Source organism: Epinephelus lanceolatus, chromosome 6, assembly GCF_041903045.1.
Source record: "Epinephelus lanceolatus isolate andai-2023 chromosome 6, ASM4190304v1, whole genome shotgun sequence".
NCBI classification, from domain to species: Eukaryota; Metazoa; Chordata; class Actinopteri; order Perciformes; family Serranidae; genus Epinephelus; species Epinephelus lanceolatus.
This window is the reverse complement of record NC_135739.1, coordinates 24,389,228-24,417,056: the sequence shown is the minus strand read 5'-3', so window position 1 is coordinate 24,417,056 and position 27,829 is coordinate 24,389,228. Positions and strand designations below refer to the sequence as shown.

The 27,829-nt window shown below is 38.5% G+C and overlaps 1 protein-coding gene across 1 annotated transcript; it reads left to right on the top strand.

The window, feature by feature from the left end:
* Positions 1–497: 497 nt before the first annotated feature.
* mfsd8l1 (major facilitator superfamily domain containing 8-like 1) lies at positions 498–10,451 on the top strand. Its single transcript, XM_033620877.2, has 12 exons — positions 498–916; positions 2,791–2,976; positions 3,090–3,152; positions 4,123–4,242; positions 4,532–4,611; positions 4,708–5,056; positions 5,184–5,257; positions 5,537–5,750; positions 6,427–6,549; positions 6,741–6,871; positions 8,849–8,950; positions 9,203–10,451. Exons 1-11 carry the CDS (start codon positions 841–843, stop codon positions 8,927–8,929), a joined length of 1,497 nt encoding a protein of 498 aa, XP_033476768.1. The 5' UTR covers positions 498–840; the 3' UTR covers positions 8,930–8,950; positions 9,203–10,451.
* The last annotated feature ends 17,378 nt before the right edge of the window (positions 10,452–27,829 follow it).

The following is a 27,829-nucleotide window of genomic DNA, read 5'->3' as shown; positions in this document are numbered from 1 at the left end:
ATATAAACACTTGACTGAAGTAGTCATAATTCATGCAGGAAAGGGTTAAAACTGAAGACAAGAAATAACAGAGTCAGCACATTGGTTGGACCACACTGGAGCATGTTCTCCTGTGGCATATCATGCTGCTGACTTGATTTTGTGGCATTTATTTTTAACTTCAGGCGGAGGAAGCTTTATATTTTGTGGTTTATCCATTGTAACATCTTGTGCATCTTATAATAAGATTAATTTTGACTCATATATCTGTGTATTATAACTTCACAGTGTTCTTTAGATTTTAAAATGTGTCTTCTTGTCATGCAGTGGCTTCTAATCACTCTACTGTGCAAATCAAATTTAACTTCCTCAAAATGATTCATCGCATTTCGCGTGATAATGGCATTATTACTCTGACACTTGCGCTTTAAATCTGTGGAGGAGTGTGGATCCCATGTTTGGGACTGTTCCAAGGTGTATGTTAATCTACCGGAAGTGATGTAGGCTGCGTTACACTGCGCAGGAGCATCCTGGGGACCTTTACTTGTGTAATGTTTGCACTCCAGGGCTGGTGCCTCCAGCTTTACCTGCTCAGGACGTTTACTGCGTTGCACGGGTACAAACTGGCACCATGCGCAACCACTGCAGAGACATGTAGAACAATACACGGTGCGTCATATACGCTCCTGTTTTGGGTATGTGTTATCCAGCTGGGCGCAGACAGGCTCAGTGACATGTTCCTGCATCCGGATCTAATTGGAAGCACTGCGTTCGGGATTATATCAACTGTGTATTGTAGAGAGACTAGAATGGACATGTATGTTAAAGAATAACTAAAGGAGATTTACGCAGCCAAACGTGATGGATAATCGACGGAAAAAGAAGCTGACATTCTTCACCATCGGACTCATATTTCTTCTCAGCGGTGTGGAATATGGTAAAATCTGTTTTGTGTTATTGCTTACTTGTGCTGCACCCCTGATACTAACAATCTGTTATAGAATAGGACACAAAAACACCACTTTTCCATATTCACCTAATGTTCATTGGCATGTAGAGTGAATTTTAGGAGCCTATTGTCACACCTAGTTTATGATTTTTGTTGGAACATGCTGTACTGGAACTTTGAGGTTTGACATGTTTATTAGTATTTGCATTTCTTCTTCTGGGGAGATGTTTACACAACTATTAGGCTATATAAACATGTCAGGGAAAGAATACTTTTACCAGGACTGTAGTCAATATTAATGTAATTATTCAAAGGGAAAAGATTTATTCGTTTACTTCATTCAACTTCTTCACTGTTGTGTTCATTTTATCTGCTTACATCATGCTCTGTCTCAAAGCCGTCTCCACACTGGCTTTGTTATGTAGTTATTTATTGACTAAAAAGTTAAATGTATACCAGATTGTGCCTTAAAGAGACACCCCGTGGAGTAGAAAGTCTTTTTCAGGTTGATGAAACTCCACAGTACCCAAGGATATGACCACAATGTTCTCACCTGAACCAAACTGCAGATGAGTCCATATTTAACTGAAGCCTGATTGTGTTAGCACATTGTTTCGGTCCCAGACACTTCTCTCCAAAAGATTCAGAAATCTAGCTGTATTGGATTGCAGTATAGTGGTTTTATTTCACTGTCACGTACTGTACGTATAATGTCTTACACAGAGGCATGACGCAATTTATTTCATCAGTCCTGCAGACAGATGTCGCTGTCAGGGTGTTGAAACATCCCCTCAAATTTGAGCAATCATGTCCTTGCTGGAATTTCCTGAGAGCGCGCTTTATCATAGGTCTTCTGACCCAAGAATTTAGATTGAATCAGCTCAGCACTATCCTTTGTCTATATGGTAATAAGGTTGGAGAGCAGTGGCAAGGAGAAAGAGCCACCGCTGCATGCTCTGCTGGCATCACCAGCACCGTCATAGACAAGGTTTAAAGGTCCAGTGTGCAGGATTTAGGAGCATATATTGGCATAAATGGTTAATCATATTCATAACTATATCTACATACAAAGAATAGTTGTGTTTTGTTACCTTAGATTGAGCTGTTTATCTACATACAGAGCAGGTCCTCTTCCATGGAGTTCGCCATGTTTTTCTACAGTAGCCCAGAACAGACAAACCAAACACTGGCTCTGGAAAGGCTATTTGTGTTTTTGCATTTTTGTGTCGGCCAATGTAGTTCTCCTACACGTTTGGCACACGCGTTAAGTTTCAGTTCCACAACCTCACCACTAGATGCCACTAAATCCTACAAACTAGACCTTTAAAGTTACACAGAAAATTAAAATATAGCCTACAGATAACGTTTAATCTCTTGTTTCGCACTCATGTCACTTTATTTCTTCATCTTGAATGCAGCATGCAACACAAGGCTAATGCAATAATGGTTTAACATAATTAAAACAGACTTGTAGTCATCGGGAATCTCTGATGTTAGGTAAATAAAATCAATATTTATCATGGAACTGTGGTTCTGAGGATAAATATGTACTATTACTGTAATACTGTGTATCAGCCTCTGATAAACATCGCTACAGGGCTCAGGGTAGTTACAGGGTTGCAGGAAACACATGTGGATGAAGCTGCACAGAGCTATAGCATGATTGATTGGCACCATATAGGGCTTGTTACACAGATGACTCAGCATCACTGAGTGTAGGTTCAGCAGATTTGGAGGACAGTGTTCATATGTGTTGTGTATATACATTTAACTGTTCTCAAATCAGACACTGAGGTATAACTTGAGAAGAAAGAGTACTTCAGAAAGCAGATAACTCATTTCACTTCCTTCTGTCTCTCCAGCTGTAATATTGCCCACAATATGGAGGTACCTGCAGACTTTGGATGCAGCACCTTACTTCCTGGGTTTGGCCCTCTCGGCATTCAGCTTGAGCGGCCTCCTGTCGGCACCACTGTTTGGCCACTGGTCCGACAGAACGCGGACTACCAAAAAGATCATCTTGTTTGCTAACTTTTTTGAGATTATTGGTGAGTCCACTCTTATTTTTTACTTGACTACAACTGCCTTGAAACAGTATTCTCATGTCAAAGACACAAACTCCTTTTGTTGCTCTATTTGTGCTTCTTTTTTTGCTCTCCAGGTAATTTTATGTACTTTATGGGCTTCTCCAAATGGCTGTTACTGTCAAGCAGACTGATAGCAGGTGAGTCTGCAGAAAGTGACACTATGACTTATTAATCATTTGGCAGGTAGCAAGCCAGTAAAATACACCCGTCATATCAGTATAACTTGGCAGGATCAATATGTAAAGGTATACATTGGAGCTTGTACGTAGAATTTTGCATCATCGCCTGAGGATTTTAAAGGGGAACACCACCAAAATTATGAATTCCAATATGTTATTTCAGTGACCTAGGAGGGAGTAGCATGAGCTACTCCCTCTCAAAGCCAGAAACCGGAGAAGTAAGTTTTAAATTTGTGATGCCATTGGGTATGATGTCTCCATAGACAATGAGTGGGCGCTTGATTTTGTGGGCCCCACAGAATGTTTGTTTTCTTTTCTATACCCAAATGAACTTTACTGTATTGTAGTGTTTTCAGTTCTGAAACAGGAAGTGTTCCCATATACTCAGAACCTTCCCTGGGTGCTCTCAGTGTCATCTATACCATCTTTCCTATGTATTATTTTCAATGGAGAAGCAGCTCTAGACTTTATACCCTATGACATCACAAATTAATTTGAGCTTTGGCTTTTGGATTGGGGAGAGTTGTTTATGTTTACTAATATTTTTAGACTGTCCTAGACCATAGGAATAAAATGGGCATATCCCTCTTTAATAGCTCATGGTTCAGATAGTTCAGTACCTTTAAAATGTGATGCTTATTTAATTCAAATATGATAAGTAATAATATAGAATTTCGCAGTTGACCAGGTCAGATATCCAATTGCTGGAAATACTTGGATACAGTTTTTTGTTTTAGTTTGTAAGAGCACTCTTTGATGACATTTTGAAGCTTTTACCTGTTTCACTTTCGCTTCTTCTTGTCTTGTCTTGTGTATTTTAGGAATAGGATAGTAAAGTGACATAACACAACAACGATGCATGTCCTCTCCAGAGGTCTGGGTTCCAACCTCAATGAAATTTACTCATGAAATATGCATTTTCCATCAGGCATCGGCACAGGTGCTGGCTCATCTATCTTTGGCTTCCTGACCAGAATAACTACTCCAGACGATCGCGCCACTGCATTCGCTGCTGTCATGGCATGCCGACAAGCTGGCCTTCTGATCGGTCAGTGCCCTGAAAGCTGCCTTTTGATCATTTGAGTGTATGAAATGCAATGTTTTTGTATTCTCTACAGAGAAAAGTGGGTAGAGATGAGTGGCCATCTAGCTTCCCGATACATTTCACACAGTGGATGGTCAGAGCTCACGTACAAATGTTAAAGAAGGGTGCATGGACAGTTACACATAATGAATCAGACAGAGACCCTGTATGATGGTAGATTATATTGAATGATTTGTCATGGTTCAGGGATGACGTGGTTAAAATGCATGTTTTATCTTTGTGTTTGACACAGGTCCAGCATTTAACATCTTCCTGAGGCTGTGTGATTTCCACCTGGGCCCCTTTGTGGTGAATAAATATACCGCGCCAGGGGTAAGGGTCCACAACAAGCTGTTACAACTTTGCAACACATATTTCTGCTCCCTCAAAAAAAAAAAAGCTCTAACACTCGTCTTCCACCTCTTGCAGTTGTTCATGTGCCTGCTTTGGGCTCTCCTTCAACTGGTGGTGATCTTCATGTACTGGGACCTACCTTCTCTAGAGAAAGGGAGGGCCAAGGAGAGTTCGTCGAGCAGCAGCAGGGAGGAGGATAATGAGCGAGGGCCTGTGGAAGAGGACAATGATGAGGAAAAGCCGCTAATGGGGTCCCAGGAGCTCGGTGGGTCCTACGGCTCAGTGGTGACGTCCAACCCACCTAGATATGACACTCCTGATGACTCGATTGCCACGCCGAATCACATCTCTCTGCCTGCCTCTCCTGTGCCACAAGAGTCCCAGGAGTCTTCCAGCCCCTTTAAGAACTTCAGCATGTCCCGAGGTTGGTGCATGGTAGTGTGTGCATATGTCATTCTGGGGTCCATATAAAGTCTGGAAGAAGCTGTTAAACACATTTATTAAATGTAAGGATTTCAAAATAATATATCTGACTTTCTTTGTCTCTGTAGAGTTCTTGAGAGAGGAAGTGGTCGTGCTGCTGGCTGCTCAGTTCATCACCCTCTTCAATCAGACAGCACTGGAGGTGCAGTGAACACATACAGTCAGAAACACACATATACACATAGATATTATATTATCTCTTCATATTTTTTAGCCAGAGATCACTTTCCTGACACTAGTGGAGTAAGAACTTCTTTCAAGATACTGATTCTTGTATCTAAATAATTCAGAAACAAATGAAACATGCTGGGATAGGAATTATGGCATGATACTGTCAGACATTTTTACTGAGGAGGTTACTGTTTTCAAGACTTTTGACAAATTGACTTATACTTAACATCTGCACACATTCCCTCTGCAGACCATGGTCACTCCGATGACCCAGAAGTACTTCGGCTACGGGGAGCTGGAGAACAGCGTGATGTACTGTCTCTGCGGTGTGGAGGTGATCGCTGGCTTTCTGTTTGTGCGCTGGTTGAGCCAGCGGGTCGCTGAGCGTGTTGTCCTTGCCATTGGTCTGACTATCTGTAACATCTCCGGTATCTGGTGCCTCATCTTCCTGGCTAGCCCACTAGGTCAGACTGCACTGGAGAAACTTTTCACTTTTGTTAATGCACACACAGATCTTCATCAACATAGAAGCCCGATCTCCCACTATGTTTAATGGTTCATTATTTACCAATCAGGCCTGTTTGATTAAAGGTAGGATCTGGAGGATTTTCAAACAAAACAAAATATAGACATATACAAATGAAATCCTGCTTAATCATCACCTATGGGCTTCTACTCACGTGTGGCGGTGACTCTGTTTGCAGAGCTCCTGCCCTTTAACTGTATTTTGATGTTTTTGTGAGCTCGGACCGCTTCTGGGCGGAGATTTCCCCAGCCAATGAGAGAGCGCAGGTGCCGTGCCCGAGCGTGTCCGAGCGTGCACCACCGCGAACCTTGCCTGAACCTCTTCTGTGAAGCCTTCTTCCGTACCTCCGGGCTCCGTACACCTGGGAGAGTTGAGCCTGATAGGAGGGGCCAAATTTGAATGTGTGTTTACAAACAGCAACTGGAAAATCCTCCAGACCCTACCTTTAAGAAGTTTTACATGTTTATATAAATAACTTGGCTAAGTATAGAACATCCTCAAATCTAAATTCTATGACAATCATCAAAATCAAATGTCTTAAATGCTCCATTTGAACTTGGCTGTATCATGCATATTAATGTGGTGTTTTCTGTTGCACTGTGTCTGTCCTGTAGGTGGTTTCCCCTGGCCGCTGACTGAATTCATCATTGGGGTGTTCCTGCAGGTGTTGGGTTTGCCATTTGTAGCTGTGGCTCAGGTTTCCCTCTTCTCCAAAGTCACTTCTGAGAAAACACAAGGTGAGAAACAGCACCATCTTGTGGGTAAAGAGGTGGAACTGCATGTTTGGAGGTGTTTGATTTTGTTGCTCTTTCCCTGAAGCTCATTCAGGCTGACATGGACTGCACATTTTCAACATGTAACTTTTTTAAGTCCTTTACCCTGTAGGTGTATGAAGCCCCTATGTCTTCGTGTCTTGATCGTATTGCAGGTTTCAGTCAGGGAGTGCGTCGCTCGGTGGGAGGTCTAGCCACCATCCTGGGCCCGCTGTGGGCTGGCGGCCTCACTGAGAACTTGTACATCATGATGGGGGTGATGATGGCACTGCTGGCACTGCTATCGGTATGTAAAAGACAACTGAGAGAACAGAGAATGTGTCTATGTCCAAATCATCATGTCTGTGATTGAGTGAAGGAGATGGACTTTAATTTGTGATGAAAACCTGATGTGATGGAACTAGACATGTAGATAAGACAAGTACGACAGTAATAATTTAATTTAAAGCCTAGTCCCAATTAAACACCCAGTGCCTTTTACTAGCCCGGTGTGGCTACACATTTTGACAAATAAAGGTCAGTCTCAATTAGACGCCTGGTCTAGTTGCCAAGCAGTTCATTTTTGTAGAAGTTCTTTGGACGTATAAGACGGAATTGTTGGATGACTTAAATTATGTGTCCAATCCTCGATTACCCTGTACATATTCATATTACTTTAGTCCTCCTTAAGGGTCCTCAGATCAAAAGAATCAAAAGGGTTTTTCATAATAGCCCGGGCTACTAATTTAAGTTTTATGGTATAGATCATGATAAGTGTTTTGGGGAATTGTAGTTTATGCAATCACGTGAGGACTAAAACAAACACGTTCTCCACTAAATTCAACCAAATCTAATTTAATTTAATGGATTAATTTAATTAAACTCAATCAGCCACTTGAGCTTAGAATCACATCTCAATACATTTATTACATAATGTGTCCATAGCATCAAGAATCAGGGTGTCAGGTATCAAGGTTGTCATCAAATGCTCAGCCAAATTCTTAGGCTTGGTTTTTACTTAATCTTGGATGAAGAGAACTCATTCTCGAACTTGAGAGTGTTTCTTATACAGGCAGTGTTCTTTATTAAACAGCATTAGGAAAATTGAGAAGTTTATTTTGTTGAATAAAAAAATTGGTGAACACGTTTTTATTTCTCCAAACTAAGATGTAGACAAAGTATTGTAACTCAGTTATTAGAATCACAATCAGTAATCAGAATCAGAATTAGAAAATCTGAAAAATAATGTAACATAATTCAGTTTTTACTTTTATTTTATATAATTACTTGACTACAGAGTTACATATATTGTACATTTTGTGGGTCAGTGGATCTGTGGTCACTTTTAGTATCTCCATTAATGTAAATTCAGTTTACAGAAGAACCGTTTATGTGCTCCATATGGCGCCTTGTGTGTGACAATAATATTACGCTCTTTAGTAGGTTTCCAGTTTCCATTTATTAAGTATGAGTAATGTGACTGGTCATGAGTCATCACCACACCCTCTTTTCACCCAAATCCCTTTTGCACTGCGCCTGAATAGATAACAATTACTGTTTGATTCACCGTCATTATCCATGTGCATCAGACACAGCCCTCGGAATGGTTAAAATTACGCTTCATTATCTGTAAAAATGTGGTCTCATTTCGGTTTCAAACTAAATCGTGAGGTCTTTTTTTTCTCTGGCAGTGAGAATCTAATTAGAACAAATAAGAAACAAACAAACCACAGAAAAGCATTTAAAGTAAGGAACAGGAGATGCAAGTTGACATCTTATAGCCAGCAGCTCCTCTTACATTCGGGAACAAACAAGCATAATAAAATCCTTGTAATGCCTGTAATGAAGCGTGGGCTAAACCGCAGCCCGGCAACCAAATGTTTCCACTATCATTGGGAAAGAAGAAAACAAAACCTGAGCATGAGCCCGTGTGAGAAGGGCTCGGCGTGTGCGCCTCCAAACAGGTGAACGGGAGTGCACCTTTCTTATCTTTCTTTCAAATGAGGTCCACCAGGAAGCTCCTTTCACAGCCCCGTCTTTCATTATTTTCATTGAAAGGACATGCTGTTACATCACTGACGGGTCTGAGGCGGCGTGTCAGGGTTCAGGGTTTCTCTAAATCTGTGCTCAGGATTCACTTTGCACCTGAGGGAGACAGATTTCAGAGAATGATAGAAATGGAAGAAACACAAAAGCGAATCCAACTCCATGAGCTTCCCTGCTAAACACTTCCTCCCTTCTTGTCTTTCTTGTGTTAAAACTTATCTAATATTGTCTATCATAGATGATGCTGGCTTTCTCATATGACCGGCTGGTTGCACCTGCGACAGAGGAGCAAGTGGATGATTCGGACAACAGCGGCTAATCCACCCGATGGTTACGAAAGGTAGCTTTTTACAAATATAGAGGCATTACATTACATTTATTTATCCAAAGAGGCTTACAATAAGACCTGCACTGTAGAAATGAAAAAAACATTTTTGTTTTTGCATGCATACATAAGCCAGTAAAAGTCACAACGGGATTTTGGACGCTGTTTTTTGTAATGATAATCTGATATATTCCATGTTATTGGTCACGTGGTAGACAGCACTTTTGTCACATAACTTCCTGACTGCTTCTCATCTTCTGTGCACAGCGGGAGCTTCTCTGTCCAGCACCTTCCAGTCCCTCCACAGTCTCACTCTCTGCACTGGGGACCAGCATGCAGGGTGACAACACACACATACCAACAGCACAAACCTCACCACCTACCCGAGGGCTTTACCTTAAACTTGGACTTGTCAGCTTTGCGCAGAGAGGCTGATCAAAGTACTGATATGGCGTATATGTACATTTCCCATGGAAATATGGAATCCTGCTGACGCCACGTGTGCAAGCTGTGGGGCGAAAATTGTTTCCGCCCTTTTGTGTTCCGCACCAAGCACCAGCTGCACATTCAGCCATTAACGAACATGCCAAACGGTTGTGGATTTAGCTGACCTGCAGGAGAATGAATTAGCTGTTCAGCTTTGATACTTGATACTCCAGGTAGAAAATGAGGCTTTATTGCCCTCTGAAGTGAAGTACTTAGAGTTTAGACTTTGCTGATGTGTCAGAAGGATTCGTTCATTCCATCTACACATGACATTATGAAGGTTTCTCTTTCTAAATATTTGCAAAATTGTATTTTATTTTCTCTGTAAGTTGTATTTATTCATTTCAGATTTTAATTATGTGCTTTTATGACTTGATACTGGCCTCTACTATTAAAGCAACACGTGGGGTCACTGTCTTAGAGAACTAACACTAAAAATTGAAACAATGTGGGTTGTACGTGTTTGTGATTAAGATGCACTTTCAGTGGCAGTTGAAACCTCACCGTAATAAAATTCGCAGGGAAACACTAAATACAATGGATATCTGTTAGGCCCTAATTGAAGGTGATTATTAAAATTTAAATCTCAAGTTCCCTGACTTTAAAAGGACAAATTTCAAATTGATTGAGGCTGATGTCGTACATATTTTAAACACTAGTGGGCGCTCTTAGTCTTCCTACCAAAGAATATCTGTACGTCTGATCTCAGTGCATAAGGTCGAGTGCACAATTGCAAATACACATTTAGGGAACTTTTTGGGAACTTGTTGGACAAAAATATTTTTGTATTTGTTTTAGGTGACAGTACAGAAAATGCAAACCCAAAGGCTTTACATTATGTTTTGTAACTCCTGATAATTTGTTCCGTTTTTTTAATCATTAAAACCAAAAATAGGTTATGTACCATGGGACTATTTATTTATTATTTATTATGCATTTATTTATTAGATAACATGTGGGCATCTAACATGTACGTTAACTTTTTTTTGTATTATTTGTCTCTTAACAGAAAAGAAAATCTTCCACCATACTTCACTGGCTTGTGTTTCATTATTCTCTTGAAAACAGCAAGTGTGTGTGTGTGTGTGTGCAATAAATTACATTTAAAAAACATAATTATGATAGAATTCACGAGAAAAAAGTAGGAGTTTTATACATTTATATTTGATATAATGCGTAAATGCATGGCCTACAAATTGAAACGACAATATATTTATGCATATTTAGATATTTAGAACATATTATTACGTATTTAACTAAACTAAAATTGCCAATGTAAATACTTAGCTAAAATACTGTAAAAAAAAAAACAACTCCTCTTAACCCCCCGTCCATGACAGCATTAAACAGTGCTGTGTGTCAAAGATAATGCTGTTGCATGACTATGAATTCATCTTTTTTCTTTCTTTCTTTTGTTTATTTATGCATTTTATGTGTGTTTTTATGTGTGTTGATGTCATTGACATTTTAATATTTTTTCTAACTGTTATTTAAAAAACATACAAAGATTATTTTCAGAATTAAATTTAGGATGTAAACTGGCTTAACAATAATGATAAAATGTAATAAAGTTGCCTCCTTGCTTTTAAAGATATACAAATACATAAATTTTATGCATTTATTTTTTAATGTTATTTTATATTTACTTTATGATTTATTACATTCTTTTATTATTTAATTTCCATGGACCATGAATCAAAATATTAAACAAAAGTGTTATTTATGTTAAACAAATTTTATCAGGCTTATGCCAGGGCTCATATACAGCTGCAGTCACAATTAACTCTTTTTTTTTTTTTTTCCCATAAAATACAAATTTTCTAAAATACTAAAAAAAATAGTAAATAAGACTAGTATTTTCAAATACAATAAAACATTTAAAATGTACTGTAAAATATAAAGAACCAAAGTCAAAATGTTTGGGTAATGTCTAATTAAATTAGTTTTGGGGTTGTTTTTTTTTTTAGTATTTTCCTTATACATCATGTTTCATATACCACAACATTAAATTCACGATAGTAAGATAATGTAAAATAATTTAAAATAATAACGTGTAAAATAATTTTTCAAGTTAAGATACATTTTTAGTCATTTCAATATGGATATTGTTTAAATACAAATCTACAAATGTATAATATGTATATAAAATAGTCCAAAAATTAAATGTTTAATTTAGAGTGTGAAAATATATTGCAGATATTTACCTTTAATTTATTTTCCTCATCATGATTTGTTAAATGCAGAATTAATTGAATTACTAGTTGTGTTTATGACATTAAAAATATATTTTCATGGTGTCTGTACAATAATATTTCAAAATAGCATGCTAGATTAAATGTGAAAAATGAAAAATATATTTTATTTAGCAGGTGGTTTATGTCAAATTCACATAATTTACAAGATTTATATGTTGTAAAATATTTCTTTTACATACAAGGAATTTGATTAAATTAGTAGAACAGAGGCCGCAACATGTTTTTACAAAAATTAAATGCAAACCAGCACATTTAGTTTGGTGCTCTTGGAGTAGAAATGGTTAAAAGCCAAGTGGACCAGGCCCCACTGGGGGACGCTGTGACCTCACCAACCGAACCAGAAATTAGGGCATAGTTGGGGTCTTTCTCACTCATGACGACATGCCGTCTGCCTGGTGACGCGGTGGCGAGGGGGCGTGGCCTCAGACATGAACTCTAGTTGAACCCATTTTGACGTTGGGCGGGGCAGGCTCAGAAATGTTACGACACAGGGCCAGTAACAGAGATATTTTGGGGTTCTGCTTTTTTTTTCTTTTCCTAACTGCACCCCCCACCACCGCCACCACCACCCATCACACACACACACACACACACACACACACACATACACAGATACACAGCCTACAGCGGCAGTCTGACCGAACAGTGACCCTGCGTATCAGGGTCAGAAGTGTAGAACACGTCGTGTGTCATATCAGCAGTGGTTGTCGGGGTAAGTTTGGTAAGCTTGCTCGTCCTCCTTCCCCACCAATCACAGGGATACGTGATGAGGCTTATACGTCCAAATTCAACGACGATAATGGATGTGAACTTTTGCTGAACTGTGTTTTTCTTTGACGAGAGAGGGCAGTGAGGGCAAGTGGAGTTCAATGGGACTCAAACGTTTTGGGTTTTTTTTAATCTCATTCCCCAGGCTTGATCACTGGTTGACCCTCACAAACTGGGCTGGGGTAGTGCAGGAATGAATCTGGGTGATGCGCTGCGACACCGGGGCTTGTGGGACATCGCAGCTCAGCCTAACATACATATTTTACTCGTGGGAGTGTGGACAAAGCCACTCTGCAGCATCAGCAGCCACTTTTCTTGCCCTTTCACGTGCACTTTACAAGACCCTTCCCGCTTTTCATGGCACAACTTAGCAGTTTCGAGAATAACACCTATAACTTGGTCATTATAAGACTTTCACGATGCTAGTTGAGATGGGTAATAAATGGACAGGAGCGCTCTCAAACCTAGGCTGCGAAGCTTTTCAAGCGTATGAAATATTCAGTTTGTGCACTGGTGTCACGGATTCTTAATGTTTCTGCAAAAACCATCCGAGCCGCAGTCAAATCAAAATGGTGGCACCGACAGAAACCTGTGAAAGTCTGTGAGTGTCCCTGCATAGGTAGCACTTGAATCTTGTGTTAATAATACATGTGTCACTCCGAAGAGGTGCGACATCTGGAAAAGCAAGGCGGTTATGGGGGAAAAATGGAGAAGCAGAGTGCTTGAGTTGTGGAGTAATGGGGAAGGAGAGATGCGACAGGAAGTCTGCCGTAACACGACAGTAAAATACAAGACAATCTCATACCAAAGTTCGACTTTAACCTAGTTTTTTTTAAAGTTGAAAAGGTCATCTGGAGAGTTTGCTTCAGTTGGGGTAAGAAATTGAAGTCCAACAGCTCCATTTCTGTCACCCAAGGCTGTGTGACAAGCAGAGAGGATTCTTTCTCCACTGGTCCTATCGGGGAAGTGCGGTTGTGTAATGCTTCTTCTGTCTGAATGAATAATTAAGACTGTAGCCTATAGCTGGGGCACCCTGGGCTGTGTTGTGCAAGCTAGCCAGCTGCTGTAGCACTGAGAGTCCTGTTTTTCCAAATGAGTCACGCTTCAGTCATCTTCAGCGCTGCAAGCTTTTCTTCTCACAATGTTCTTCTTCCCCCGTGTCTTTGATCATAAAACATCACACACTTTTTCTCTGGATTTGAAATTCTGATGGTCTTTTTGACCCTTGACATCACACTAGTTCTGTTTCAAGTCTTGACCCACGTGGTCAACGAGGGCACAGCGGCACATGAGGGATTAGAGATACTTAGGCCACATTTGACACCTTTTCAAACTCTTTATTTTGGCCGGTTTTCAAAGTCTGTGACAAGAATACTAATTAGTGCTCATCACTGTAGCTATATGCTCACTTTTTTCATTTCTCTTGATGCGTCTCTACTCAATTCCCAACATTAAAAATTTAGTAGATGTGTTTTGAAGATAGGTCTGCTTTGGATGCATGAAAATAAACTTATTTGATGAATGGAGCCAAAAAGAAGTGTTTCTGGTGAAGCACTGAGCTGAGATATAATGTGTCTAGCGGTCTTTTGTTGTTTAGAAAGCTAGCATGCAGTATTTCTCGAAAAAGGGGGATTATCTTCTTTTCAAGTTCCGTTACTCTGCATCAGCCCTGCTTTCAGTAAATATCATAAACTCTCATCTCCTTATTTTATGACAAACTCTATCCTGTGATTTAATTGTGTCCTGACCACCACCACGCAGCACCTGCACCCACCCAAATGGGTGCAACGTACCTCCACCCTCACCCATCCCCTCTGCTCCCAGAGCAGAGATTACTAGCCCATCTGCATCACCAGAGCCAGGCCACGCTAAGCCGATGGGAGCCCTGCTCAGCAAGGCACCGCCGCAATTGTTAACCCTGATTAACTTGATGTGGCGTTCAGTAGAGGGAACAGTGTGAAAATCAAGCCAGTGCCGTGACCCAGTGCCCTGCCGCTGAACCGAGGGGGAATTGGGCAAACTTGGGGAGGGCGGGTGAGAACGGGAGCCAGGAGAGAGAAAAAAAGAGGAGTAAAAACGGAATAAAAAAGAGAGACAGAGCGATAGCAGAGAGATTAAGGCGGCTTGAAGCTTCTACTAAAGATTAAACAGGAGGAACGGATATATGCACATGAATATCTTTCTCTGTTTTAGTGCTGTAAAAACTGGGTGTCAGTTACGATATGGGCTCCGGTGGTAAAACATAAATTGTTATGACTTTCAGGGCCCCAGTGGTGGGCTCCTGTAGAGCTGCTGGGTGCAACAGAGGACATCAAAGATTCAGTTATAACTACTACAGTGAGATTATCATTACTCAGAGAAGACAGTGTAGATGTGTGCTGCATAGCATGAACTGGAGCATAGTTTAAAGATGGGGACATATGGAGTTGCATACACGGTTCACTTTACTCCGCATATTAATTCAGTCATGTCTTATCCCCGAGGCATGACATAACATGATATGAAATTCAAATGCATTTCTCTTGTAAAAACACCATTATGTTCATATCTTGGTTATTCTGGAATATTTTTACATGGAGCGTTAAATAATTAAACACAGTGAAATTCCTTGTCAGCTGACATTTGAACTTTTTACACGAGCACAGACTCCATATAACACTTCTTATTAAATCATCACTGTGCCAAGGATAATGATCTATTAAATGCTTTTCAGTTGGATGACCTCTGTGTGATTCCTCACGGATGAGCTTGAAATTGTTATTGTTCGCACACTAAGGTGCTTTTGCAAAATGTACTTTTGTACCTTGAAATCCGTCACCGCCAATGGCTCATTTTGAAAGGTCAAGTTAGACCATATGTCAACGGTGATGCCAGCTTTGATATTTTGGTTGTGACATATTGCTGGACCAAGCTGGCAGGAAGTCATCATGCATGTTGCCTGGCAGGATTTGGTCTTGTGTGTTTGAATTCCAGCTCAATGTAAAAAAAAAATACAACAGAATATGGGCCAGTGTGTTTTTACATAATGATGTTCAACCTACAAGCTCTGTTGCACTTGAATGAGGGAATGTTCCAGTGCTGATTTTAAGCACATATGGTTTAGAGGCAAAAAAACAAATGTTTTTAATTCTTATGGTAGACATTTATTAAATATATGCAATTTTAATTTTATATTTCGGGGAGTGGTCAACTGTTCACGTTATTCAAACAGATGAATAATAAGTAAATGTTCATGACGGATACAAATGTGCTGAACACAGCTGTGTGGTTAACGCCATGTCCACAGCCATTTGACTGAACGACCTTGTGACATTTTCCTCTGTGATTAACCCACAGCTCCTCTGTGCAGCTGTGTTTGACAAAAGTGTGAACAAACATGATGTGTGAAAGAATGAGTTCACGGACTGCAGTGCATCTTTGTCCATTTGTATCTATTGCTATGTCAATTTAAGCGTAAGATTATAACTGACACTTGATTGAAAGACATGCATTATGTATGGAATATAACTAGTGTGACATGTCTACCAGTCCCCCCCATAAAAGTGCACCTATAAATTTATAAAATCCAAGCATTCCTGTTTAGTCTGTTTCTATCTAAAATAAATGTGTAATCATTTTAATTCAATTGAATTCAATTGAATTTGATTTGATTTGATTTAATTTAATTTAATTCACTTCAATTCAATTTAATTTAATTCGATTTATTTAATTTTTTAAATTTATTTTTACTAAAAAAAAATTCATTTTATTTTTATTTTATTTTATGTAGAATTTTAACTTAATTTAATGTAATTTTATATTATTTTATTTTATTTCATTTTATTTTATTTTTAAATGCAGTTTCAGTTTTTCTCTTAAAACGAAATGACACTTTGAAATGTTTGCAAAATTTAAATTTGAAGCTGTATTAGATTTAATCATGTTGCATTTGCATTTATGTATATACTTGTATTAAAAAAAGTTTTCATTTATGCATGCTAGAGAATTTGTATAAAATCTATAAATAATATATGTGTCAAAGGGGAAAAGGAGCTTTAAAATCAACTTATTTACATGCAGCTTTCAGGATGTTGTTATTGCACCCTTTAAGAAAGTAATACCTTAAGTGTATTTGCGATGACACCCCCAAACAAATGCAGAGATAATAACATGTTGAACCCTGCAACAACCCCAGCAGGCCCCTCCCTCCCTCAGCTCCCTGGCTATTTCTCCTTTGACCTAATAATTAAGCAGCTTGCGGCATTATAAGTTGAGAAGCAGCTTTGCCCAACTGCGGTGACAAATCTCTCTCAACCGAACCACTGCTTTGCGGAGGCTGCCTCTGTCTTACTTGCAATGCATGGATGCTTCCCCGCTCCCTTGTTAACCTCCAAAATCTTTTATCATCCCACTGAGGACGTAATCCTACATTTGGAATCTGTGAGAATGAGCGCAAAAATATCATAAACAGCCAAGTGCGGAGTGTGTTTCGTGTTGTAAATGTGAGAAATTTTAATGAGGTATTTTTACCTCATTGCCCACATGAGTGTGTGAGTGATAGCTGTGTTGTATCAGGAGTCTGCATCTACTGAAAGTCATTAAAATTAGAGTAAAGGCAAAGAAAAGTATGAGGAAGATGGAAAAAGGTGGAGGACATGGTGGTTAGATGGTGTGTGCAGTAACGAAATAGTCACAAGTTTGAACGTCACAACTTCCAGTGTGTGTGATCCAGTGATTTAGCATGTTTTGCCCATTTATCTCAGATCAAACATCCCTTTTATTATGAGAAACCATTTGTGCAAATTATAGTGTAGTGTTTCAGATTCTGTACTTTGCCTTCTAGGCAGCCTTTGGTTTCCATTCAATTCCATATGGCAGAAAAATCAGTTGCAGACTCTTTAAACTTGCTTAAGTTATATAATCTATCACAGTCACTGATTTCAATAGAGTTACTTTATTGTTCATTGTTCCTTTATTGAAACAGTGCTGCACAGTTTGCAAAATGATCTGCATGAATGTTAAGTAAACATCGTTTAAAGCAACATTTCACCCACAAATTTGTGAATCAATTGGTCATGCAGTGTTAACTTAAAATCATGAAGGAAACTGTCTTTCTTGGATGCCTCCATGGAAAATGGTAATCATATTTATTATTATTTTATTATTTACTTGTTTATTAGACAAGAACACATGCAACTGACATTGCTTCAGTCTGTGACAAAAAACAACCATCAATGAATGTTATTTAAGTATGAGATCTGTGCGTGTTTGTCTCTATGTGTACATGTCCACACATGTATGTCCAAGCATTGCACTTAATGCATATGCGTGTGCATGTGTTTATATGATTAAAATAATAATAATAATAAACTTTATTTATATAGCACCTTTCAAAACACAGTTACAAAGTGCCGTACAATAAAACTAAACACAATTAAAACACAAGAAGAATAAAACAAATAACATGTCATAAAATGTCATTGAGTAAAAGATAAAACAAGGAAGGCCAAAGCTAAAATCAGGATAATAAATGGTCATTAAAATCATTAAGATACCAATTAAGTAGACCGCTCTGTCTCCCTTGGTCTTCAGCCTGGACTCTGGGACAAGCAGAAGACCTCTGCCTGAGGATCTCAAACTACGTAAAGGTTCATAAGAGACTAAAGCCTAGTTCTCATAACACGATTTTCACCGTGATTTTGACATTGCAGAGGATCTTGAGAGCCACCTTGGGTCGGAGGTGAGTCGGCAGATAGTCTGCCACGACGAGTCCTCATGTGTGAACAAGCCTATGAGCAAGTCGCCCCCTCGTCTGCGACTGGGACTGGATATCTGGTGGCAGATCTGATTCAACACTGGGAAGAATATCCATGCCTTTATAATGTGTTGTCTCCAATTTTGGTGACATCACCGTGTTATTTGGGGCTCTGTCAGCGAGGGCTCAGCGGAGAAATCTTGTGGTGTGCACACACAGGTCGTAATGCAGTTGGTGAGACTCCCGATGACAGAAACACACGTCTCCAGGTATGAACAACCAAAACATTACGATAGTCTCCATGATGCAAAATCAGGGTGAAAATCGTGTAATGTGAGCTAGCCTTAACAGGTCTGAAATGTAGTCTGGAGCCAGGCCATGAAGAGCCTCAAAAGTAATTCATAAGATTTTAAAGTCAAACAGGGAGCTTATGCAAAGAGGCTAAAACTGGTGTGATGTGGTCTTGGTTTTGGTTAAAAGCCTTGCGGCTGAGTTCTGAACAGTCTGTTGCAAGGTTTTTTGATTGTGCATTGGCTAATGGAGGATCCAACCGTGCTCGAGGACCACATTCAACAACAGCAAAACCATATTAAAACATCAGTTTCTAAACTCTCACACAAGTCGTGCAGTATAATCTAAGTGTGTTTTATCCAGTTTCATGCTAAGTGCTTCCCAAACGCATCCATTGTCATTTAAAAAAACTTCAGTATTGGAGTCTGGCTTTGAAGAGAACATAGATAAGTTTAACTTTAATTTTAAATCGTAATGTTTTACCGAAAATGCATGTGTCTGGGAAGAACTGAGCATATGACTGGACAAATGAAACTTGAGTTGCATGAGAGTTTGTAGAGGAATGTTTTGATATAGTTTTGTTGTTAAATGTAGTCTCCAGTCAATCAGTAAATCAATACGTTTGTGGTTTTCTGTGGAGGCAAACAAAGTTTTCTTTAAGAATTCAAAGTAGCACAGCATGACTAACTGATTTACGAATGGTCATTTCGCGGTGTAAAGTATTCCTCTAAGGAGTTAAAACATGCATGAATGCTCCCAGTAATCTAAGCAAAAGGATAAACTATAGCGATGATGTGTTGACTTGGGTATCAAATGGCTAAAAATATAAAATATTGATGTTCCTATATGGAGACTTTGTTTTGGGGAAGTATATCTTGCATTGTTTGGGCAGATTCCGTTAGATTTCTGGGGTGTTAACTCACTTCATCTTGTTTAGTCAAGTGAGAACATTGCTAGTCTGATATTTTTAGAGAACAAAATAAAAAGCTGGACCGCAGGGTAGTTAATTAGATGTGAGAAATTAACCTGAACTAAAAACAACAGCTGAAACCCGGGCATATCAGGGCAGTAGCTGACATATTTTACGCATCAGTTGATCCCCCTTGGGTAGGCTGGAATAGCACAGTTTCCTCAGCTAAGTTTTTACCTCAGTTTGTTCTGAACTCTTTTTAAGGTGCATCTCCAGCTTTGCTGAGCTCAAGTCGCAAGGCCGGAGATCAGATTCCTTTTGACCTGTAGGTGTGATCTCACCCTGAGCTGAACAACAAACAGTCAAGGACGCCCTTTTTCAAATATGACCAGTCTTGTGAGAACTTTGCCAGTGCATCTTTTGGACAGGGTGTTACGCAGTCTGTTCTAGGTTGGACAAGGTGGACATTAAGAGGAACAGACAGCAAGAGCATGTATGAGCTAGCAAGGAGGCTGCAGGAATGTTGCAATGAAAGGAGGGTCCTGGGACATGCTAGTGTTACAAAGCAGTGACCCAGGATTAAGCGCAGCGGACAGTAGCAGTTTGATTTGATCGGGCGGAGCTGTGTTGTTAAATCGCTCATTAAATCCAATTAGCGGGAGGTAGAGGGAGACAGGATGGAGGGGTGTGTAGGACGCAGTGGAGCTTAAATCTCGCTGCTCCTGAGGGGGATTGCGTGCCAAGCCGAGCAGGTGACAAACTCAAACTCCGAACTCCTGACCTAGCCATGGGACTCCCCACTTCTTCGCTCCTTTTCACCCTTCTTCTCCTCCCCTTGTTCTTTCTCAGCTGCCCACTCACCACGTTCACCTGCGACCTCTCCTGCCTTTGAGCTGTGCAGTGAGGTGTGAGGGCGCTGGACAATCCTGCGACACAGCTGACACGTCAAACAGCAATCAGCCCAACCAGCCTTACATGCGAAATACACTGTCAAGCCAATTAATGTCTCATCAAATTAAAGGAAACTACAGCCTGAGTGTTGCTCTCATGTGGTGCTGAGACACTACAGTCACACCAGAGCATTGCCAAGACAAATGCCACACAATTGCACAGCATAACACCATCCCGCTGTGGCCTTTCCGTAACCTCGCTCTAAACTTTCACACAAGAAGTTAACCGTGGACAAATGCCCTAACCCTCCAGGATTTAATAATCCATCCACAGTTTAGCCCATTCTCCTTTTCACTTTCTTCCCAACTTAATCTTTCTCTCCAGTTTTCATGGTTTATAATGTTTTTGTCTCTGAAATGGAGTGCCATGGTTTGAGGCACAAACAAACAAGGATGGATTACGAGAGACTTTGACAACTTAGTCATTCTTCTCATGAAGTCTCATTTGGTTTGGTGATCTGTGAGTTCATTCTTGTTTACTTCCCAGACTGTCACAACACTGCTGCTCTAATGCACATTGTTTTTCCAACTCTTGTTCCATTGTTTGTCCCTTATCTGTGATTCATGCATCACATCTCTGTGTTGCCTGTCCTCTCTAATCCAAATCCTCTGCCCTTTTGTCAAAGGTATTTTACCCCACTCCTAAGACCTTGGCACGAAAAATACTTTCAGAGTGGACCTGCTTGTCTAACTACATTTACAATTGTTCAAGTATTCAAAATATTTAAATTGCCTTGGAAAAATAACCAGCTGTACACTGGTAACTGAAACGCCTTTGACGTCAAAGTGACACCAGGAAAGTTTGTCCTATGCAGTGGCCTCTGAATGTAATCAAATACAGCTGGAACATTCTGGTATTGTTGGTAATCAACAATGGATGAGGCAATTCAGTCAGGCACTATTTTACTGTATTTACTGTATGTGAATGTTTGCCAAAGGTTGTTTTTCATCAGCTTTTGGCAAACAGGAATACCTAGGCCATGTACTGTATGTCCAGCAAATATTTTCTGAAGAAGCCTAAAAAATATATGAAAATGTATGAAAAGTTTATAGTAATTCATTAATTAGTAATTCAGATTTTTTTATTAAAAATAATTTGTGTACACCTTTTTGCCCATGTAAAATTGGTTTTAATTGGCCAATATTTTCTAATATTTCTTGCTTCAAATTTCTGTCTAAAATATACTGGTACCTCATTTTTAAAAACCCTCTATGTTGAACTCTAAAGGATAAAATGTGAGCTGTATTTCAGGTCTCCAAATTAATTTTCTTAATTTTCTACCACAGTGATTCCAGAAACACTATGTAGATAAGAGAAATATTTGTGTATTTGTATTTAATTTAATTTGTATTCAGTCAATAAAGCACGCTAAATGTCATGTAATGTACATGTGTGTACATGTAATGTAATCAATTTATGATGTAAATGTCTTTAATTTTGTCAAAACAGAAGTCCTCTGCTACTTTCATATATTATTGTTCCAAATATTAAAGGAGACATGTCCCTTGCACCCCCCACTGAAATCTATGCTTATGTCTTTATCTGTTTTTCTCCCATACAGTGGGGGATTGGAAAATTTGTCACACGATAGTTAAGAGGGACAAATGATTTGTGGGGTGACATTTCTCCTTGTCTCCCCATAACTCCCTTTAACTCTATTATTGCGTATAAAGGCTACTTAATTATGGCAAGATTTACACTGTGTCTTAAATGAACCTCCATACAGAATGTCAAAACATTTTACTAACTACTTTTTTCATAAGTGCAAAGGGCCAATGGTGAAGCCTTGTGGAACACCTCTGACTCTATCATGTTGTACTGTGTGGTAACATATTCTCGAGGGAAGACTGCATTTATAATATCCCTGAGAAAATCCATTTCTGCCCAAGACCATACACATGAAAGACTTTCCTCTTGAGCACTTCAATAAATATTTAATGACAAATTTTGTTCCATTTTTGTGTCAACTAAACAGAGTGAAATCAGGATAAATGGCACAGACAGAGTTGAGATGAGGTGACTAATTACTGTCAGAAAGTTTCTGGGTGCACAACTGAAGCATTTAAGTTATATTTTGTGAGAAAAGTAAGACTGTGGTGAGAAATTATCACAGTGTTTATAAGCAATCCTTATGTTTACTGGCTTTTATATTGCAACTGGAATTTATTTTTATTTGCTGGTTAACGTTATATCATATTGACTGTATTTTTTAATATGGCTTTTTTTAAATACAATATTAGACCCACATACTTTATGGAAACTTGGGATGCAGGACATGTTGAGCCCGTCTGGTTTTCATTTAACAAATTTGCCTTTTCCTGTTTAATGCACTCCGGTTAATTCTTCACTATCTGCGTTCTGATCATAGTCTTCCTTTATAATGTCTTCGTTTTACTGGTGCATGTTTATCACAGACTGTAAAACGTTCACTCACCTTACTATGTATAGACATTTACTGGTTCCTTCTGTGTCTGTATGTAGATTATATTGGGCTTTTATATCTTTAAAATCATTGGTTTAAATGACTTTTTATGGCATAAGGAGCTGCTTTGGTTATCTGTCCCTTCGGTCAGGCTGAATTACTTCTGGCAGAAATGTTCTTAGGTTCTCTTTCCTCTTGTAGGAGCCACAGGAAAATGATTTAAAACTCAAAGTTCTGGTGTCTCTTGATAATTTTGAATGGTCAGCAAGAGATCTGATGGCCAACTTGGTATTTTTAATTGTTTTTTTTTTTAAATTAAAAATGTAATTGCATTTGGCTCAGGAGCCTGCTGATATAACAGGAATATTGTTTCTGACTGGTGCATCTATAGTGCAGTTTAGCTAGTTCTGATCTTGTTGTGTTTTTATTTTTATTTTAAAATATTTGCACATATTGTAATTTTTATATGTTGTGCATTTTCTGAAGATAAGTTAGAGGGTATTTTAAAAAATAAAAAAATTACCACCATCCTCTCACATAATGCTAGATAATAGTTTATATTATTATATACAGTATATATTAAAAAATAATAATGTAAAAAAATATTAAGAAATAATTATATTTAAAAAACACAGCATATTACTACAATCTACAAAATTATTTGAACATGTTTATTTATTATAGCCATGAGTGCAGTACAGTTTTAATATATACTGCACAGTTGCAGATCATTTGTGAGGCAATTCATATGATAAAAAATAATAATTAGAATAATTTGCACATTTTAACATTAACTTAATACATTTACTTTACAACTTTTGATACAAATAAATAAATTAATAAAATACCCACCTACAAACGAATAAATAATTTACAATTACAATACATTCGTTCAAACTTTATTAAATTACTAAATCAAAATGTAATAAAAAAAAATATGGCAAGGTGCAGTCAAAGACTTATTTCCAGTGCTCTGTACTGTGTTACATTATATTTTCATAAGTAGTCATATTACATTTTCTGTGCTTTTCTACAGACATATATTCAACATTTAATATTACACAGTGATGTGGAATAAAACAGATTAACAGTTCTTGGTTTGAAGTTTCATGTAATTTTATTGTTTTGATATATTATGATATAAGATAATAAATCCACATACCTAATTTTCTAAAACTGTGCAGTATCCTAAAGTTGTGTTGGTGTCGTGCCAACTCAGTTGTATATACTTGTAATTTAATATCGCTGGCAGTAAGTGTATTTGATGTACATACCCGCCATGCATTGTCTGTACTATTATTTGTCCTAATGCCTTTATTGTAACAACATTTATCACTCAAGTAGAGGCTCAAACATTTTGCAGAGAAACTCAATATCCCCCGAACAACCCTCCCCATGACGAGACTGTAGTGCTGCACTGTATCTGAAACATTAGCCCCTGACCATTTAACTGTGAAGTTTTGAAAACTAAGTCCTGCAGCCAGAAAGTCAAGTGTTCCCACCCTGAGTCCACTGGCCCCGAACAGGACAGGTTGTCTCCACTATAATCTCACTGGGTGGCTTAAAAGCATTTGAGAAGACACATTTCTGTCTCTAAATGCTCTCACATGAAGGTATCTCACAGACGATACAGTAAAAGGGGTTCTTTAGGGTTGTGCTTCTTTTGAGCACACTGTGCCTCGGAGTTAACATCTCACTCCATGGCACCAGTGCTGGCTGCCTTCAGTAAGTGTTAGTATAAATACAGGGAGAAAAGACCTCAAGTGCCACACTCTGAATGAACTATTCACCCTGCGTTTTTCGCCGACGGTGGTTAGGCTGTCGTCTGTAAATGGCCGCCAGCTAGCAGAACAGAGATAAAGGAGGTTTGCAGAGGTCTTGGATCAGTGGGCAGCAGAGTCAAGGTGGAAGTGGTGACTTGTGCACAAGGAACATAGACTGAGCTCGCTGTGCCTTTTATGGATGACTTGGTGCCCTAGTTGCATAGGGATATACGTCTTTCTGTGCCCACTGAAGAAGTCCTCCAGGCCTACGGAGTCACAATAAAAGTCAACAGTCGTCGTAACCTTTTCTTGACCTCTGCCATTCTGTGCTGTGTTCACTGGGCTCTTGATCCTCTAAAAAACAGACACAGCACTTGACAAACTCCTCTTCATGTGTAACATCATAATCGACCCAAAGTTGGCTCTCTGGGGTTTCTCAGCATATTCAGCGCACTGTCTCGCCTTCTTTTCCTGAATATGTATCAGGATGGCTGAGGGGGACAGTTATGCCAAAATGTCTTTGTCAGTCTTTCAAGAAAAGTAGAGAGATCTTTCCTAACAGGCTCTTTGTCCCAGAATAGATGACAACTTTGACACTGATGTATCATGTCTCAGTAGTTCAGACATGGAAGGCAGCCTGCCTAGGCTTGATACAGCGCAGGCAGCGAGCCAACATAGGTACACGAGCAAAGCTGGGAGGGGGGGCGGGGGGAGACCTATTTAAAAACAATCCTATCTGTGGATCCACTGTGGGCTAAACAAAGGATTGGGCCTCATTAAGATAAGAGTGTCCACGAAAGCAGACCAGTTGTTATGTGAAAATGCTGTCAGAGAGGCCGCCGAGAGGCAATGGCCCATTTTCTTTGCTCTCTCTCTAAATAGCTGTGTGCCTTTCCAGTGCATCATATGTCTTTGCTAGTACTGAGCATGCTCATCAGCATCTCCCCTCCATTCCCCTTCATCACGTCCACATCGCTGCCGGTCATGTGTATATGTCAGGACAGGAGTGGGAAAGCAATAATAAACATTGACAAATAGGCCCGGCTGTTTTCCTGATGTGCCACAGAGCAGAAGTAATACCGAGAAGCTGGGTCTAACAAACTACCCCCAAAAAACACTTGTTTCTGCAAATTCAAAAATAAAACTATAATTTTTGTTTCCCAGGTCAGCTCACTCTCGACAACAGTATTAGACAGAATGTTCCACATCGCAATTTGGCAAACTTGTAAACATCAACATACTGTTTGCTTGTTGTTTAACTATTTCAGTTTTAGTATCTTTAAATTGAGCAATAATTTGTCTCCAGTTGTGTCTCCTGTTACAAATTAAAAGCACAAGAATTTCAGTGCTGTTTATAAACAATATATAAAACCACCAACATCATTATGATCAGCTATTATAAAAATAAAAATAGTTTTTATCCCACAAATGAAGCTGGCACAATAATAATGGGATTAAAACGTTTATTAATGAAAAAAAAAGTTGTGTTTTACTTTTTAATATTTATTATGTTTGTGTATTTTCTCATAAAATAAATTCACATCAAATACAATAGTAATTTTACAACATTGTTATGCATGTCATATACAAGTGCAACAGCTTTTTGCAAAAAAAAAAAAAAAAATTAGAGTATATTTAAGGCAAGGCAGTTTAATTTATACAGCACTTTTTGAGCAGCTACTTTGAGAGTACATACAACAAGTGACATCAACAAATAGTAATAATATTTTTTAAAGAATCAGGACAAACAACACTGACAACCTCTAAAAAACTCCACACAAATTACACCCCATAGTATAGATCTTATGTATTTATTTCATTTTATTCTATTTTATTTACCGCAGCAACAATAATTAGAAATAAATCAATGTCCTTTTTCTTCTTCCTTTTTATAGTCCAGAATTTTAAATGTTAATGAATATTGAATAACACCTGCTTATTTAAAACACAGTTTCAAGCTTATGGTTTCAAAGTGTACCAGGCTAATGTATATTGAAATAATATAAAATACAAACAACACAACTGCAAACACAAATGGAAGTTAGATGGAAAGGACCGTTTTTAAGATATGATCAAATAAGGCATGACTTTCAATAGAAATACGAGAAATTATAAATATATGTTGAAGTTCATCTCTTAAAAGTGTATTCACTGTTTTGCTTTGTTATAAAAGCTGACAGCGCACAATGAAACACAATGAACCTTTGAAGAGTTTAAAAGCAGAGGTAATTTGCCACTAAATCTTTTTCAATAGAATTACTTTTGCTTTTTGCTTTTGTTCAGTAAAAGCCTGTTTGGATTCTCTGTCATGTGTCAATTTTATTGATGTTTCTCTTTTGTGTGTGTCTCTAATCACATTTCTAAAGCAAAATTCAAAATTCTGTACAGCTAAAATAATCAAGTAAGCAATAAATTGATATATTTTAAGACAGAAGTAACTCATATGGAGAATTTTAATTAAATATTGTGCTAAAAAAGACAATACTAGTAATAATAGCTTTGAAATAAATAATAATTAATAAACTCTCATTGATAGTGCACAGTGCCTCTGCCTCATGCATTTACAAAACATATATACATGTACTGTATATGTCCATACATAAACAAGGACATATACATGGGATGCACTCATCCAGTCTCTGCATAATATATGTACTTACGTCCTACTTGTATATTAATACTAAATACTAAAAACAGACAACTAGAAGTAGAATTAGATGAAACCACATCAAAATGTTAAATTGTGTAGGCATGTGTTCTTGTAATATAACTCAGTTTCTTTAGAAGAGTTCTGAGCCTATTTTGTTTTAATTCTAAATAAAAAACATGTCTTATTTAGGCTCACAAATAATTAATAACAATAAATCAGAAAATTTGGAAATAAGTAAGAAAATTTAGATGTGCTTTTGGTAAAAATTCTGTATTGAATTACATGGATTGACTGGAGGAGATAGAAGATAACTCAGGAGACTGTTTCTAAATACAGATATTCCAAATACTGTAAATGTAATGGTCTCTTCTTTCTCTGATCTGTGTGTGTATTCCATGCATCCATGCAGCGGGCTGAGCCTGGGAGCATGAGAACACTGTCCACTCACATCATCACCAACAGATTGGATGCTTTAAACTAACAAACAAAAGCTCCCAACTCATACAGTGTGCAAGACACGTGTCTAAGCTGTATTATTCGAGTATAAAAAGAAGCTTATCTGTAAACTCAGACACCATGAACTCTGACTGACACAGGGTTCACCCAGAGGTTATTGGTTCAAATTAGCTGAAAGATTCTGCAGGGCCGACTGGGGCTATTTGTT

What these genes read in the sequence shown, in the direction of transcription:
- mfsd8l1 (XM_033620877.2), top strand. Translation starts at nt 841, where the DNA reads ATGGATAATCGACGGAAAAAGAAGCTGACATTCTTCACCATCGGACTC. An exon ending in TAACTTTTTTGAGATTATTG is followed by an intron (nt 2,977 to 3,089) that starts GTGAGTCCACTC and finishes TTTGCTCTCCAG; the next exon opens with GTAATTTTATGTACTTTATG. An exon ending in ACAAGCTGGCCTTCTGATCG is followed by an intron (nt 4,243 to 4,531) that starts GTCAGTGCCCTG and finishes TGTTTGACACAG; the next exon opens with GTCCAGCATTTAACATCTTC.